The following is a 16221-nucleotide window of genomic DNA, read 5'->3' on the forward strand; positions in this document are numbered from 1 at the left end:
GGGGAAGTTACAAATTTGTGTTTCGCAAAATGTTGTTTACAAATTTGCGCGCTCATTTTCATCTAGGAGACCTCCTTTGGCCGTTTGCCCGACAAAAACAACTTTTGCGCACACTTTCGGTGTTGCTATCGCTGTTTCTAGTGGTTATCAATATAATCAGCATTCAAAACAAAGAGCGAAACACATAAAATGGAGACTCTGACTTTTAATGGGCGAAAAAGAAAGTGGACAACGTTTTAAAAAGATCGTCAGCCTATAACAAAGAGAACGATGATTCCATAATAAATATATTATATAAGAGAGTTAAATAATCACAATAATTTTTAATTGATTCATTCTTTAACTGGTTAGTTGTTTATTAATTGTAAATGTATATTCTTTTTTAAAAGTCTTATTTTTAGTTGTGTCAAGCACAATTTTTGCCATAACAGGACTCAGTCGCTTGCAACACCCCCTTTTTTTTTTCTATACTTGAATAATGGCTGATTCAGTTAAAGCTTTACAAGTTCCAGACATTGCTTCTTTGTCAATCTCTTCCATGTCCGACTACCACGCCAATGCCTTCCCAGGTAAGGACGCTCAACGTGAACAAGTTGTCGATTTGCTAGATCAACAAGGCTTCATTCCAGATGACTTGATCGAACAAGAAGTCGAATGGTTCTACAACTCTCTAGGAATTGACGATCTATTCTTTTCCAAGGAACAACCAGCTCTATTGGCCGATATTATCCATTCCTTATATGCCTCTAAGTTGGACTCTTTCGCTAAGTCTGGTCTAAAGAAATCCGACGCCGCTAAAGCTCTAAACATTAAGAACAAGATTATCACTACTGATAACCATGCTATCTTCATGGAATCCACTGGTACTACTTTCTCTTCTTTAATCGAGACTGCTGGTAAGAACAACACTTCTGGTAAAGCTGACTTCGATGACTCTTACCCACCATACCAACTGGATGCCGATGTAGATGACTTGTTTTTGGATGCTAAGGACAAGAAGACTATGAGAGTTGTTTCTTACTGGACTCCAGAAAGTGACGTTAAGATCACTTTCGCTTACGAAAACACTTTCCAAGCTGCCGCCGGTAAAAAGATCACTCCACAACAATTGATCTCTGGTGATATCGATTCCATCTCTGACGAATCCATGGTCGCCATGACCTCTGTCGAAAACAAGAAGTTGTACGGTACTTTGATCAACTTATCTCAAGAAAGAGAAGGTCCAGTTATCAAGATCACCAACTCCAGAGAAAACAAGGATGAAGTTAGATTCTTGGTTGCTTACAAGAGAGGAACCACCAAGCACTACTACTCTGAATTGAACTCTTTGTTCCATTACTACAAGTTGCGTATCAACAAGTTCTTCGTTGAAAACTTCAAGCTATGTCCACAAGGTTCCGACAACGATGACGTTGTTATCTTCTCCATTTACTTGAACAAGACTCAACAATCTAAGGACTTGCTACCACAAGACCTGGACTTGTCCATTCAACAAATCGAAAGAGAAGCCTCTTTGTTGTATACCATTCCAAACAACAGTTTCGTTCAATTGTACGAACAACGTCAATTCTCTCCACAAGAAGCCATCTACGCTCATGTTTCCGCCATCTTCATCGTTCATTTCATTAACAGACTAGGAGACGATTACAAGAACCTATTGACTCAAATCGCTCCAAAGGAAAATGATGTCGTCATGTGGGAAACTATCGGTAATTTGAAGAAGAAGTTAAGAAACGAAACTTTCACTCAACAAATGATTATCGATGTCCTAGAAAAATACCACAACATTGTCTCCAAGTTATACAAGAATTTCTCTGAAGTCCACTACTGTCGTGACCTAAATGACAATAAGATCGAAAAGACTTTATCTTACAAGAGACTATCTAAGTTGGAACCATTCAAAAACGACCAAGAATTTGAAGCTTACTTGAACAAGTTCATTCCAAACGACTCTCCAGATTTGTTGATTCTAAAGACTTTGAATCTATTCAATAAGTCTATCTTGAAGACTAACTTCTTCATAACCAGAAAGGTCGCTATTTCTTTCAGATTGAACCCAGCTATGATTATTCCAAAGGTTGAATACCCAGATACCCCATACGGTATCTTCTTCGTTGTTGGTAACACTTTCAAGGCCTTCCACATCAGATTCAGAGATATCGCTCGTGGTGGTATTAGAATCGTTTGTTCCAAGACTCAAGATATCTACGACAAGAACACCAGAACTGTCATTGACGAAAATTACCAATTGGCTTCTACTCAACAACGTAAGAACAAGGATATTCCAGAAGGTGGTTCTAAGGGTGTTATCTTATTAAACCCAACATTGACCACCGAAAAGGACACTTTCATTGCCTTCACTCAATACGTTGACTCTATTATTGATATCTTGATCAGAGATCCATTAAAGGAAAATTATGTTGATTTACTAGGTAAGGAAGAAATCTTATTCTTCGGTCCAGATGAAGGTACTGCTGGTTTCGTTAACTGGGCTACTCTACATGCTCGTTCTCGTGGTTGTCCATGGTGGAAGTCATTCTTGACTGGTAAGTCTCAATCTCTAGGTGGTATTCCTCACGATGAATATGGTATGACCTCTCTAGGTGTTAGAGCTTTCGTCAACAAGATTTACGAAACCTTGAATCTAAAGGATGCTAAGATTGCTAAATTCCAAACTGGTGGTCCAGATGGGGATTTGGGTTCCAACGAAATTGAATTGTCTACTCCAAATGAAACCTATGTAGGTCTTCTAGATGGTTCCGGTGTCTTATGTGATCCAAAGGGTCTAGACAAGGATGAATTGATCAGATTGGCCAAGGGCAGATCTACTATTGCTTCTTACGACAAGTCTAAGCTATCTAAGGAAGGTTTCTTTGTATCTGTTGACGATTCAGATGTTATGCTACCAAATGGTGCCATTGTTGCTAACGGTACTTCTTTCAGAAACACTTTCCACGTCGAGGTATTCAAGTTTGTTGACCACATTGACTTATTTGTCCCATGTGGTGGTAGACCAAATTCTATCACTTTGAACAATGTCGGTGAATTCATTGATCCAAAGACCAACAAGTCTAGAGTTCCATACATTGTTGAAGGTGCTAACTTATTCATTGCTCAACCAGCTAAGATTGAACTAGAAAACCACGGTTGTGTCTTCTTCAAGGATGCATCTGCTAATAAGGGTGGTGTTACCTCCTCTTCTTTCGAAGTTCTAGCCTCTTTGGCTTTGAACGATGAAGACTTCGTTCACAAGTTCGTCGGCCTAGAAGGTCAAGATTTAGACAGTGTTAATGTTGCTGAATTAACTAAGACTTCTCCATTATATGATGCATACGTCCAACAAGTCCAAAAGAGAATTGTTTACAACGCTGAACAAGAATTTGCTCAACTATGGGCCATCAACCAAAAGACTGGTACTCCAATTTCCGAATTGTCTGATAAACTATCTGTCACTATCAATAAATTGAACGATGACTTGGTTGATTCTGAAGAACTATGGTTGAACGATACTAAACTAAGAGACTACTTGTTACTAGAAAAGATCATTCCAAAGTTGCTAACTGATGTTGCCACTCCATCTAAGATTCTAGAAAACATTCCAGACTCTTACCTAAAGGTTTTGATTTCTTCCTACTTGGCTTCTTCTTTCGTTTACCAAAACGGTATTGACGTTGATATTGGTAAGTTCCTTGCCTTCATTGGTGAATTGAGAAGAGAAGCTTACAAGAACTAAGTTTGATATGTTACGACCCCATATGAAACCCAATATATCTATATCTATATATTATAAATTGTATATTTGAGAACTAGCATAATTGTTCTTTCTCTTTTTGTATCATATAATTAAATACAAAATTTAAAATTCAGATTACAACTAATAAAGCGCGATGTGACTACTTAAGTCACCTTCATCCTTATATACACAAATTAAACGACTTGAAGGTAGAAGTGGCCAGATTAGAATATCACAAAATAGAATGTTACCAGCATACGAGTCAGTAGTGTCATTGAGAAGAAAATTGAAAGATGATTATGAGGATACTCCTTTGAATGGTTCTTATACACAACAGCACCGGGAACCGTCACAATATGTCAATGTAGACCCTACACAACAACAAATAATCAATACATGTCTAAAGGATCTTCAATCCAATTTGAACAATGAAAGTGTGAAACAAAACCCTAGATACTATCACGATGTTCTCATATCTAAGTTATGCTGTCAACAGATTCTTCAACATGCTATTAGTGGTGGTGACAATGAGATAATGGGGATGTTAGTTGGAATTACTCATGGTTCAAGCTTCATAGTAACCCAGTCGTTCCCTTTACCGATATTGGGGACTGAAACTAGAGTAAATGCGATGTCTGAATCGTACGAATATATGGTGCAATATATGGATGAGATGTTCTCCGAAGCAGATAAAATGAATCATGTAGTTGGGTGGTATCATTCACATCCAGGGTACGATTGTTGGCTGAGTAAAATAGATATGAGTACACAAAATTTAAATCAGTCATATCAGGATCCTTACTTAGCGATAGTAGTGGATCCTAAGAAGAGTGTTGACCAAAGTGCAATTAGAATTGGAGCCTTTAGAACGTTGGATTCAGGTTTTAAGGACAATGTCAATGATGATCATGAAAATACAACTACAGGAGACTTACCACCAGATGAAAATTTAACATTTTATGAATTGCCAATGAGAACATATGCATCTAATTTGGATATGGCTCTAAGATCTAATAAACTTTCCCATCGATTAGTTCAAAGTGATGTTAATTATGAAACGCAATTATTTGAAGATTTATTCGATAGTATGAACCAAATCAACAACTTTAACGAACTAGTTGTTGAAGAAGATCCTCGATCACTTGATATGAGGACAGATTTTGCCTCAGAATCAATGGGTCCATCTAATCACGATGCAGGTGAATCAAAACGTACAAAAGTGAAGAGAAGCATCTCTAATTCTATGCGTAGTACACCGTCTATCGATAATGATAGTGATATAGACATGATACATGATATATATAGTGAGAAGGAGGCTGATATCGAGAGTGTTACAAGTAGTGTTGGAACTGCTCCCGAGAGTAGTTTTACATACTTAAGATCGCATTATAACAATGGTTCAACAAATGAAAGTAGTCCCGGAAATTTTCTTACTTTACAACGAAGATTATTTGGGAATGGACGAGCCATTGATGAGGCCCTATCAAGTATGCAAGAGTCTACAGACTCCCTAAGAATGAATGCAAACCGGGAGTCTAAGTTACATAGTATTGATGATCTAACGTTTAGTCTTCAAAAGAATAATCTTCGGTCTGCATACAATAGGAATAAAAGAGACTTGCTTAGATATAAAATGCAGGAATACAAAAACTATCGTTTCTATAGGGATACATTCACCATTTGAATGTGGTGTTTGGGAACATGTATAGTTATATAAACTGTATATATATTCATAACAAGGTTGTTGGTATTTTGTCATATTGATGGATGATAGGTCTTACAAAAGAAATATTTTCTTAACTCCGCGACTGCTCAAGAAATATGTAAAGTTGAAGAACACAAGAATAAAGAGGTCACCTAAAAGTATATTAACAAAAGAGCAAATAAATAAATAGAGAGGGCGTCATTAATATAATTTGATAGAGTTTGAAATCATATCAGAGAATATTCTTGGAACTATAGTTAAAAACAAAGATATACAAAGATGGTTTACAGTGGATTTGGAATGGAACAAATACGTCCTCCACCGGACAAAGATACCCCATTCAGTCAACTTACAGCAGACCAACAAGGTGAAAAGGGTGCACAGATGATGATGGACTTTATGACCTCATGTCCTGGAAAATCTGTAATTAGTGGTGTTACGGGTTTTGCATTAGGTGGTGTTCTGGGTCTATTCATGGCGTCCATGGCATATGATACTCCGTTACACGTTCCTACTCCTGGTAATCTGGCAAGTCCTATTCAACAGATGGCCGATTTACCAATGAAACAACAAATCAAATTACAATTTGCTGATATGGGTAAAAGATCTTATTCCAGTGCGAAGAATTTTGGGTATATTGGTTTGATCTACGCCGGTGTGGAGTGTGTTGTGGAATCCACAAGAGCAAAGAGTGATATATATAATGGTGTTTCTGCAGGTTGTATCACCGGTGCTGGTTTAGCCTATAAGAGTGGACCGCAAGCTGCTGCAATTGGGTGTGCTGGTTTTGCATTGTTTTCAGCTGCTATCGATATGTATATGAAGAGTGAAGATGGGACACCACCAGCAAATGATTTCAATGATTGATAATGATAAAAGAAATAAAAAATATAAAAACCCTGGTCATTAAATATTCGAGATAGATTTTAAATAGTGTATAATAGGATGCATAGATGCTGTATATAAGATTAGTTATCGTACTGCGTTCGCATAAACTCATAACCTGTATAAATAAAATAAATGTATATATAAGAATGAAAAATTAACGAACAATGGATCAGGAAGAATGTAAAACTGGTTATTAAAGAAATATCCATGAGAAAAAAAGTCCAAAAAACAGAGTCCATGCAAATGTTATAAGTTTGACGGATTATAACAATAAAAATGCAGAGATCATAGCAGAAGACACTACAGCACCGTTCACACCAATGATATTCAGCATTGAACCATAATTTATGTTGGCAGCATTGTGATGTTTCTTTGAAGCTGCAGATGAAGATGAAGCAGCAGCAGTAGATGATGAGGTGGAGTTACCACTACCACTTTGAATACGTCCTGGATGAGAACCACCTGCTATTGCACCACCTGCTAGACCACCAGCTATTGCACCACCAGCAATATTGGACCCACTGGACCCACTATTTGAGTTTGAATTACCACTAGTACTGCCAAGATTAGATCCTGCCTTTGGTGAGGTACCAGAGTTAGAACCACTGGAACCGGAGTTCGAACCAACTAGCGTATCACCACTAGACACGACGGATCCAGTATCGGAACCGCCTTTAGTGCTGGAACTACTACTGGAACTTCCACTTGAACCTCTCGAACCACCGCTACTAACATGGCCACCACCACCAAAACCGCCTCTTCTCTTTTCTAAATGTATTTCATCGTCATCTGGTATCAGTAAAGAGTGAATTCTGATCGATAGCAATAACAGTAAGGCAATATTTTTAAGAGATAATTTCATATGAGTTTATATATATATTGATATATTTGGATTCTGTGGGTTTTTAAAATAACGTTTTGCCAAAAATAGAAATCCACGAATGGTAAAAATAGTAATATTATTGAGAATACTAATCTTCTTATATATTTGTTACTAAAATAGCAATATCTCAATGTTAATCACCCGAACAGAGGCAAAGTAACTAAACTGTCATGACTAACCTGATTTTAAAAGGAGTATGTATCTCTAGTTTATTGGTGGGTGATCAGTTACTATTATGCCAAGATGCTAAAATAAGCACCCAGAAAAAGCGACGCACATAACGAGCATTTTGATAAAATTTTCAGTATTGCGATGACTGAAAAATAATTTCTGAAATTCCCGCAGAACAAGGCGCAGTGACAGTCCACAAATTGTGAATCTGGTTGCAAACTAGCAACAGATCAGAAATCCTTTTGTTAATAGAAGAAGTATTTAAGAACAATACTGAATCATTAAAGGGGATATAAAGTTAGGGGTACAGGGGGGAGGCTCATCTAACCATAACAAAACACTGATACGGATAGAGATTGGTAAAAATTTAGGGAGGTTAGTTTGGAAGATGAGTAAAGGATAACAAGGCAAATTATGGAGATAATTAGAGGCACAGTAAGTAAGATCATCATCTTGCTGACGATGATGTTGCAAGTATACGGTATAATGGAAGTATTCAGCCATGAAAATAATAATTCACTACCGCTCAATTCAGTAATAAATAGTAAGTTTTCATTAACTCGCAATAAAAGTGCCACATCCACAATCAAAGAAACCGTGATATGTCAACCAACATCAACAAATATCTTGCCTGTTAGTAATTATAACAGCATATCGTCGATACCAGAGTACGTTAAAGATAAATTAGAATCCCTGATAATTTGTTTTGGTTCTTTTTCCTGGGTTTTCCAATATAAGATTGGCGTCCTGATACAAAAGATGAAACAGGAATACTTTTTTGAACACGGTTGGTCGCAGGATCATGTAACGTGTGAGAATGATTTCGTTCTAACAAGGCGATACGATCCCATTTATAGAATGTGGGTACCCTATATAACATTTGTGGAATCCTATACTGATGGATATAGTTGTGACAATATACCATATATTGATGCAACGAAAGCGGGACAGGATCGAATAGAATATTTGTTGAATAGTGATGTGACATTGGCTGACAATATTGGATTCTCATTCAATTATTCAACAAGTATTGAAGGTGGTGGTTCAGTGGTAGTGAAGTGTCGATTACACCATATGCAAAATGTATGGAAATTGTATGGAGTAGAGAATATTTTATGTAATAATACATGGGAAGAGACGAAGTCTAAATATAATCTGCTTTAAAGATAAAAAAGGTTTTTTATATTTTATTAGGTATTAAAAATTAAATAATAGAGGGTGGAATATAATAATTATGTAAATAAATTGAAAAAAAATATTAGAAGAAGGTATTAAAAACTAATCTTAACAAGGAAAGAAAAGTATTATTAGACAGTCTAATAACAAATTGGATGTATGAGAGTGTGTGTTGATGTTTGAAGTTAAAGAACTTAAACAACACACAAAAAAATAGTATTAAAAATTAAAATTAATTTGGTGGTTTGGGGGAAAAAAGCTAACAAACCTTTCGATTAAGCATCTTCACGAGATTGAGCACGAGAAAGAGAAATAGAATGAGCACGAGCTCTAGCATGAGCTTGAGCTTGAATTTGAGCTTGGGTCATAGCTGCACTTTGAGTTGGAGATACTTCAGAGGTTTCAGATTTTTCTTGACCGTCATGGGCAGTGTTATTAGTGGACAAAGTATGTTGGTCCTCTTCATTGTGAACGACGTTAGCGTTTGGTACACCAGCGGCGGCTTCAACATCCTCAGGAGCATACTTATCTTCGATCGGATCGACCAAAGTCAAGGCAGAGGCTCTGTCGACTCTGGTGCCCATGGAGGAGCCAGTCTTGAACATACCTTTACCGCCATAATGAGCGATGACCGGGTTCAAAATGTTTAGACCGACAAACACAGAGGAGATCATGAACAAAGCCCAGGACAAACCAGCAAAGGCGATTGAGGCCTTGGCTGATTGGCAGGCGGTCTTCTCAGTCTTGGTGGTGTACTTGTTAGTGAAGGCGTTGAAGTCACCCTCTGAGTCGGTGAATGATTGCAAGTTACCGTACTTTGGATTGTATTGGGCAGTATGTTTAATCTTGCAAGAGTGGTCACCTTGAACCTTAGCGTCGACGATGAAGGCGGCGAACCATAGCAGACACATGACCACTTCGAAAAAGAAGTAGATACCAGCAAAGACCAACTTTGGAACAGCGATAGCCAGGACAAAGACGGCCAAGTTGTAGAAAGTACCGATAACACCTACGGCCAAGACGAAGTTGGTCTTTTTAGAGCCGTGGAAACCGTAAGCGTGAATAGCATAGGCAATCAAAGACATTACGAGGACTGCGGAAGCGAATTGAAAGAATCTCAAAGTGGCTAAACCTACCAGTTTAGCAGTGGAAGCCCTGTTGTGAGCAGTATTACTCTTCTTAGAATGAAAATTCATCATTTTGTAGTTATTGTTGTTGTTTTAAATTAATGTAATAGTAAATTAAAAACTGATTTAGTTGTTGATGAGTCTGTAGTGAGCAGAATAAAGAGAGAGTTAGGTATAAAAAATAAGAATACATTGCAGTATAAAGAAATAAGCAGTGCTTATATATGATTTCGAAAACAGGACGAAATAAAATAAGACAAGAAAATCATCTAAGGTTTCGACCCATTAATTGGCCAATCCAAGTTTTTACAAGGGTTCCATAAAAACATTAGTAATAATTAAGAGGGGACTCGCCCATATTACATTACATAAAATAGCTCATTTGCACTAATTAATGTGTTGTTAGCAGAAACCCTTGCAGCAGTAAATCAAGACTTAAACAGTACTTAATTAAAAGGGTTCAAAATGTAAAGAATTAAGAATTAAATCGAACAAGCAGTGTGTCAAGCAAGTCTCAAAACGACGAAGTAGCAGGCAGCAACGACGATATTCTGTGTCACACAAGCAAAAACTACCACCGAACATCCTTTATTTCATGACTATTTACCAGGTTGGTAGTAAGGGAAGCTGAGCTGAGCGAGTTACAATTCGGCTGTTTGTTTTTGCTTTGTTTATTAGTAATAGCCAGTTTTTCACTTTTTGGGGTTAGGGCATCGTCCAGTGAGCAAAAGAGGGACAGGGACCCTTGAATAACTTTACGTAAGAATCGCACAGCAAGAGCGACAGAGATTAATTAGCTCATCTCAAGCCGTTCGGTTCAGGTAGTGAGGAACCACAAATTGTGCGTGGTCATTGGCGTGGGATACATACTTGTAGCTATTTACTGCGTATGGCTGCCAATGCACCACCACCACCACCACCACGTTCGGATCCCTTGAGAGCAGTAGCGATAGCAGCAATGAAAGCGACAAGCTGCGACTATTCCGTCTTTGGCACACGGAAAGACGGCTAACGGATATTCTTCGGTGCGCAGTGGCGGGACCCTTAAAATAATAATGCCGACGCCCTGGCTCGGCTGTCTCGCCCTGCCTGAATAGAGCCAAATTTCTTATAGGGCTGCACTGCTAGTGTTGGTACTGTGTGTTTTCACGGCTCAGCGGAGAGACGGCAGATTCGTTGTTGATATTTCTGGGAACGGCATGGAATATTCTGGACTGAATGGCGGCATCGTGAGGAGGCGGATTTGGAAGCTACGGGGACCCTTAGGGGGTCGCAAAGGATACATTGGAGGGTTGTTTACATAGGGCCCTGTTTGAGGCAAGCACGTGGTGCACGGGTGTGGTCGCAAGTCTCTCTCTCGGTGTGCCGAACTGTCGGCGGTCACGTGAAACCCAGAGCATGCTCGTTTTAATACTGTCATATATACATATATTTTGGTTAATTATTCTATTTATGAACTGTTACTATCTAGTATGATTGTTACGGGACCCTCATTGGTTAAATTGCAGCTCATCATGGCACCAAATTCACCATCTTGAACGTTGGTATCGCCTAATTTTGCACGTAACTGAATTAAAAATTCTTTATACAATTCATTAGCGATGTGTCCCTTTTGTGCTAAGTGAAAATCAGGTTTTGTTCCCTTTTTAGTACGTGCATACAACGTAAATTGCGATACACTTAAAATTTCACCTTTGGCCTCCTGAATATTTTGGCGCCACATCGTGTCATCTTTATCGTAAAGACGTAATGTAAGCACTTTATTACTTAATTTTTTAATATCTTCAATCGTATCGTCAATTGAAATACCAACAAGTAACATATAGCCATGTTTTATACTATTGCATTATTTATATTTATTGTTAGTACTACTGTAATAAAAATAATTTCAGCGTTGCAGGCTCTACTTACTTGGAAATAATTTGAGAATCGACTGTAACTGATGCTTGACTAACTTTTTGTAATACTATTCTCATTTTGGCTGCGATTGGTACTGTTTCTATTCAATTGACTAGATTATTACTTCTTCTCTTTTCTTCTCTTGTATATATATATATATGTGACTGCTATCAATTCCAATCTTTTCCTCGTATTTTTCAATATTTTTTTCTTGACTTCGGAAAATTATTTGTATACACTGCTATATATATATATAAATGCTCAGACTCAGAAGTAACTGTACATAAACTCATGTTTTTTTTAGTACTGTTCTATCGTTGGTCGAGTGGTATGTCTGCATCTGATTAAGATGACTGTTACTGTTGTATTGTCTTACTATCTACTAGATATGGGACACCCTCGTTTGATGCAATCTTGTTCATCGTACCACGACTTTTCTTTGTTTGTTTTTATTTACTTTTTTTTTCGTGTTTCTGTTTATATAAGCTATGTAAATGATAAGAGAGAAAAGCTCATCGCAAAAAGACACACAAGCACACCCACACACGTATATATATAGATATATATACTTGGTGAAAAGAAGATAAGTTAAGATCCTATAGGCATACTTTGGTTCTAAATATGCAACAGAATGGATATACAATCATAGAAAATCTGCAAGACATAGAACGCATCTGTACAGGCAAAGGTTCTAGAATTAGATTTGTTGCGGTCCTTCAAGCCATTATCTGTACAAAAAATTCATTAACGTTCCATTTGGCTACATTCAACGATAATGACGACACCTTCATTGCAAGAATAAACATCAAAGAAACGTTCGCTAATAGAAATGCAACGTTTGCGTTCGCTCTATTGCAACGAGCTTTGGCCTTCGACACCATTCATTTCCCTCAGGATAACTTGGCGTCCGAATGGAAACGAAGAGATATCCATATTCATGAGTTAAGACTTGTGGTGGCCTCGGCTACGTATGTTACAAACGGGTCCAAGTCCTCTTTATATCTAGATGATCTGACTCCGCTGAATCTGGGGGCACAAGCCACCAGGGCGTGGGGTTATATGCAATCGGGGCATCTTTCGGACGATGACTGGTTGACTCCAAATATTACGATGTTGTTTAAAAGATTGTGTAAATTGGATTCTGAGGATCAGTCATTGTTTCAGTTCAAGGGTTTGCATAATGTGGAATTCAAAAATAATGAATGTTTGAAAAATATTGTACTCTCGTATCAATCAGTGAATAAAAGAAAACAACATGTGTCCATGGTGAGTAGGATCTTACCAATCTATAAAGGAATAGACACCATTGATTCCCAGAATGAGTTCGATTCTCAGGCTATGGATACTCAACAGTCGCCTAACGTGCTTGCTGTTCCGATTACAACTCTGCCCACACCGAGTCAGATACCTTTGTACAAGTCTCATCCCGCACCAAGCCCACAAACTGCAGATTTCCAGGTAGCAGAACCTCTTGCTGAACCACCTAAGAAATTAGATGATTTGAGACCAAAAGCTTTTGCATTCATGGATTTAGGTTCACGCACTTTTGCTTCGGCCAAGTTTGTCGGTTCAATGAAATCAGACAATCGTAACAATATTTATTTGATCTCCAATGAGAATGATCCATTGGAAAATGTGATACAGGAGAACCTTCTGGAACCTTATATCAATTGTGTCGTTGTGAAACCGACAAATGACACTAAGGATATTGCTGTTCAGGAAATCGACGAAGAGATTGAAGCATCATTAGATGCTGTGAAGTCCAACATGGACCCAGAGATTAATTCGGCATATACAATTGTACCACAATTAATCTCCTATAAGAAATCAGATAAATCAATACCTGTAGAAAAACGGTTTTTTTTTGAATCACCAAGAGAAACATTCAAACAATGGCAAGATATTAGTATCACTGATAAATTCCCACAGTTTATTAAGATGGTTGCTGTCTTGGTATCATATTCATGTGAGCATTCCAGTTATTATGATTTTATTTTCACTGATTTCACATCCAATTTCACTGATCATAAATACTTATTTGATAAATCTTTCCTTTCACGCGATACTACAATCTCATTTGCACAAGGATTTAGAACGCTAATGTATCATGACCGATTGAAAGCATTTGAGTATCAATTGAAAAGGGTAACCAACAAGTCCATTCATGAGCTTGCAGATTCAAGTATTAAGGATAACCTTTCCCACAATGGGATCGTGTGTGAATTGACAGTGAAGGTCTCAGTATACCAAGATAAATTGAATTTAATTTTGAGAGAATGCACTCCGTTGACAAGATCAGTAATAGACTCAAGAGCGTGGTATAACGATAAGACTGCATTGAGTCATTTACATTCTTTGTATAAACGTACGTTTGATTTTTGTACTCAAAATCGTATGACTTTGGGACTCGAAAATAAGGTATATAAAAATTTCGCTAGATTTTTCCCAATAAAAAGAACAGATGAAATTCCTGGTGCTGTAATTATTATTCCAAAAGATGAAATATATAGTTATGACAATTTTGATGATATATTCAACATTAATAATAATAATAATAACACTTCTGTGGGTACGCCAAATGATAAAATATATTCATATATTCCAAATCTAAACATCGACATTGCATCCTTTGATATAACAAATGAAACTGAAAATTTCACTTCCTTATACAAGACTCAAACAAAAATGAACCACTTATTTATTGTTGATAACTTAAGATTGTTATCATGGAACTTATTGAAAGTTGAAAATATATTGATTCTAAATGTATCTAATGATTTAGTTTCAACTGGAAAGATTGAACAAACAAGAATCATGCCTCTTTATATTGTTGATAGATCAAATCTAACATATTTTTGTAACGGGGCATTTGATTTTGATAAGATAACCACTGAATTAAATAAATTGGTAGGTCAAAAGTTTAGTTTCAAGATTAAAACGGGTAGATTAAAATTAAATGAAAAATATCTACTTAAGATCTATTGTCCAATTGAATGTACTCTTGCCGAGTTAGTAAGTCAATGGGATGCATATAGTTTCGATAAAGAGATAGAAGAGAAGTATGGTAGTTATGATAGTGCTATGGTAAAGATAGAGCAATGANAAAAAAAAAAAAAAAAAAAAAAAAAAAAAAAAAGGACTGTATGATCGTCATTACATGTATGTAAAATAAATAAATAAAATACAGCAAGAAATTTTTTAGTTATTTCATTAAGAAACTTAATATATCCTGTTAAGTACTTCGGAGTTTTTGGTATTTTGTTTTTATTCTTTTTAACTATTCATGTTGGTTGTCAATGATTGTGTTTGGATATTTTGAACTGTTTCATCCTTTCGAACCTTTATTTCACGTGACTTTCGGTTCTTAATATTTTCTATTTACCTAATGCAGCATTGCCTAATTTAGTGCGTGATTCTCTCTGTGCGCGGTTTTTTTTTCCCATTTTATTGCTTGTTACAGACACAATTACCGTATTCGGTAAAATATACAATAAATAAATATATTATTCGTATATCCTTCTTTCTTTTTATACCAGGTGATGCAACAAGAACTTCGTTGAAAATTATCCTAAAATGACGCACCCAGCTAAGAAATACCCCTATTATAGCATACACATCACATTATTATATCTATGGGATCAATTTTCTGACAGGTTACCATATTAAGTCATGTTGGAGAATAGTACGATCATATTTTATTTTGCTTACCGTTGTCAGATGTCGTATAAACAGAGAGGTTAGTCTACCTGGATTCGAAAGGGTGTTTTACAAAAGGCTATTATTATAATCCTTTTTTTTATTTGTAATGGTTCCCTCTCCGACAATAACAAGGCTAGGTATTTTCCAATCTTGTGATTTATTCACTCTGTGACTTTTTTTTCCATTAACTTTTTTTCTCTTTTGGTTTGTTTGTTTGTTTTCCATAATTCTTATATATACAACAACATCTTGTTTGCTTGGATTGATATTGATCAACGTTCATCAATCTATCTTAATCGGTTTTATATCCAGTACATACATATTATTTAATTATTCGAATTTACTAAAACTACTTTTTGGTTTAGACAGAAGTAGCCAGAGATAAAAATAAAATATCAACTACAAGATGTTATTTAAAAAGTATGTTATATTAACTGTATAATGGTATTTTTTGTATCCAGTTGTTCTGCCGATAGAAAGGTTATGTTTGATCTTCGTGGCCATATATTGTTAGAGTGATAATTTGATATGTTATCCCAAATAACTCTACTTAATCCTTTGAAATTTACTCTTAATCATACGTCAAAAATATTTATTTCTGTTACTAGTTTTCACACAAGATATGTATCATGAAGTATGGTTATAAAAGGAAAAAAGGAGTTATATTCTTTCATAGGCACCTCCTACATATCCATTATTTGATCCGGAAAATCATATTTTTTTTTTTTAAATTTTCAATTTGCATTTTTTTCCCGAATCTGATCAGTGCTTACATAATAACGAGATGAGGCAGAACAACCCTATACAAAAACTGAACTTAAGAATACATATTAAGTTATTTTAGTCTTATTTCCGTCAAATACTAACAATTGTCACTGAGTACTGTAATTTATTCTGATGCTCTGATATTGCTTAATAGATCTTCTAATATTAAAGGGAA

General features: G+C 36.3%; 8 protein-coding genes across 8 annotated transcripts; 5 read left to right on the top strand and 3 right to left on the bottom strand.

Annotated features, from left to right (window-relative positions):
• Positions 1–478: 478 nt before the first annotated feature.
• On the top strand, positions 479–3733 carry GDH2 (glutamate dehydrogenase (NAD(+)); the record flags this gene model as incomplete). Its single annotated transcript, XM_041551844.1, has 1 exon — positions 479–3733. The coding sequence occupies one exon, from the start codon at positions 479–481 to the stop codon at positions 3731–3733; it is 3255 nt and encodes a 1084-aa protein (XP_041407778.1).
• Positions 3734–3977: 244 nt separating this feature from the next.
• RRI1 (COP9 signalosome catalytic subunit RRI1) lies at positions 3978–5417 on the top strand (the record flags this gene model as incomplete). The annotated part of the gene is made up of 1 exon (XM_041551845.1): positions 3978–5417. One exon carries the CDS (start codon positions 3978–3980, stop codon positions 5415–5417), a length of 1440 nt encoding a protein of 479 aa, XP_041407779.1.
• A 300-nt stretch (positions 5418–5717) lies between these two features.
• On the top strand, positions 5718–6305 carry TIM22 (translocation channel protein TIM22; the record flags this gene model as incomplete). Its single annotated transcript, XM_041551846.1, has 1 exon — positions 5718–6305. One exon carries the CDS (start codon positions 5718–5720, stop codon positions 6303–6305), a length of 588 nt encoding a protein of 195 aa, XP_041407780.1.
• A 283-nt stretch (positions 6306–6588) lies between these two features.
• Positions 6589–7188, bottom strand: KABA2_07S07854 (uncharacterized protein; the record flags this gene model as incomplete). The annotated part of the gene is made up of 1 exon (XM_041551847.1): positions 6589–7188. One exon carries the CDS (start codon positions 7186–7188, stop codon positions 6589–6591), a length of 600 nt encoding a protein of 199 aa, XP_041407781.1.
• A 606-nt stretch (positions 7189–7794) lies between these two features.
• KABA2_07S07876 (uncharacterized protein) lies at positions 7795–8544 on the top strand (the record flags this gene model as incomplete). Its single annotated transcript, XM_041551848.1, has 1 exon — positions 7795–8544. One exon carries the CDS (start codon positions 7795–7797, stop codon positions 8542–8544), a length of 750 nt encoding a protein of 249 aa, XP_041407782.1.
• A 287-nt stretch (positions 8545–8831) lies between these two features.
• KABA2_07S07898 (uncharacterized protein) lies at positions 8832–9752 on the bottom strand (the record flags this gene model as incomplete). Its single annotated transcript, XM_041551849.1, has 1 exon — positions 8832–9752. One exon carries the CDS (start codon positions 9750–9752, stop codon positions 8832–8834), a length of 921 nt encoding a protein of 306 aa, XP_041407783.1.
• Positions 9753–11133: 1381 nt separating this feature from the next.
• DTD1 (D-tyrosyl-tRNA(Tyr) deacylase) lies at positions 11134–11659 on the bottom strand (the record flags this gene model as incomplete). The annotated part of the gene is made up of 2 exons (XM_041551850.1): positions 11134–11521; positions 11595–11659. The coding sequence occupies 2 exons, from the start codon at positions 11657–11659 to the stop codon at positions 11134–11136; spliced, it is 453 nt and encodes a 150-aa protein (XP_041407784.1).
• Positions 11660–12203: 544 nt separating this feature from the next.
• Positions 12204–14684, top strand: CDC13 (telomere-binding protein CDC13; the record flags this gene model as incomplete). The annotated part of the gene is made up of 1 exon (XM_041551851.1): positions 12204–14684. One exon carries the CDS (start codon positions 12204–12206, stop codon positions 14682–14684), a length of 2481 nt encoding a protein of 826 aa, XP_041407785.1.
• Positions 14685–16221: the final 1537 nt, after the last annotated feature.

This window comes from Maudiozyma barnettii, assembly GCF_903064755.1.
Source record: "Maudiozyma barnettii strain CLIB 1767 genome assembly, contig: KABA2_07, whole genome shotgun sequence".
Classification (NCBI taxonomy): Eukaryota; Fungi; Ascomycota; class Saccharomycetes; order Saccharomycetales; family Saccharomycetaceae; genus Maudiozyma; species Maudiozyma barnettii.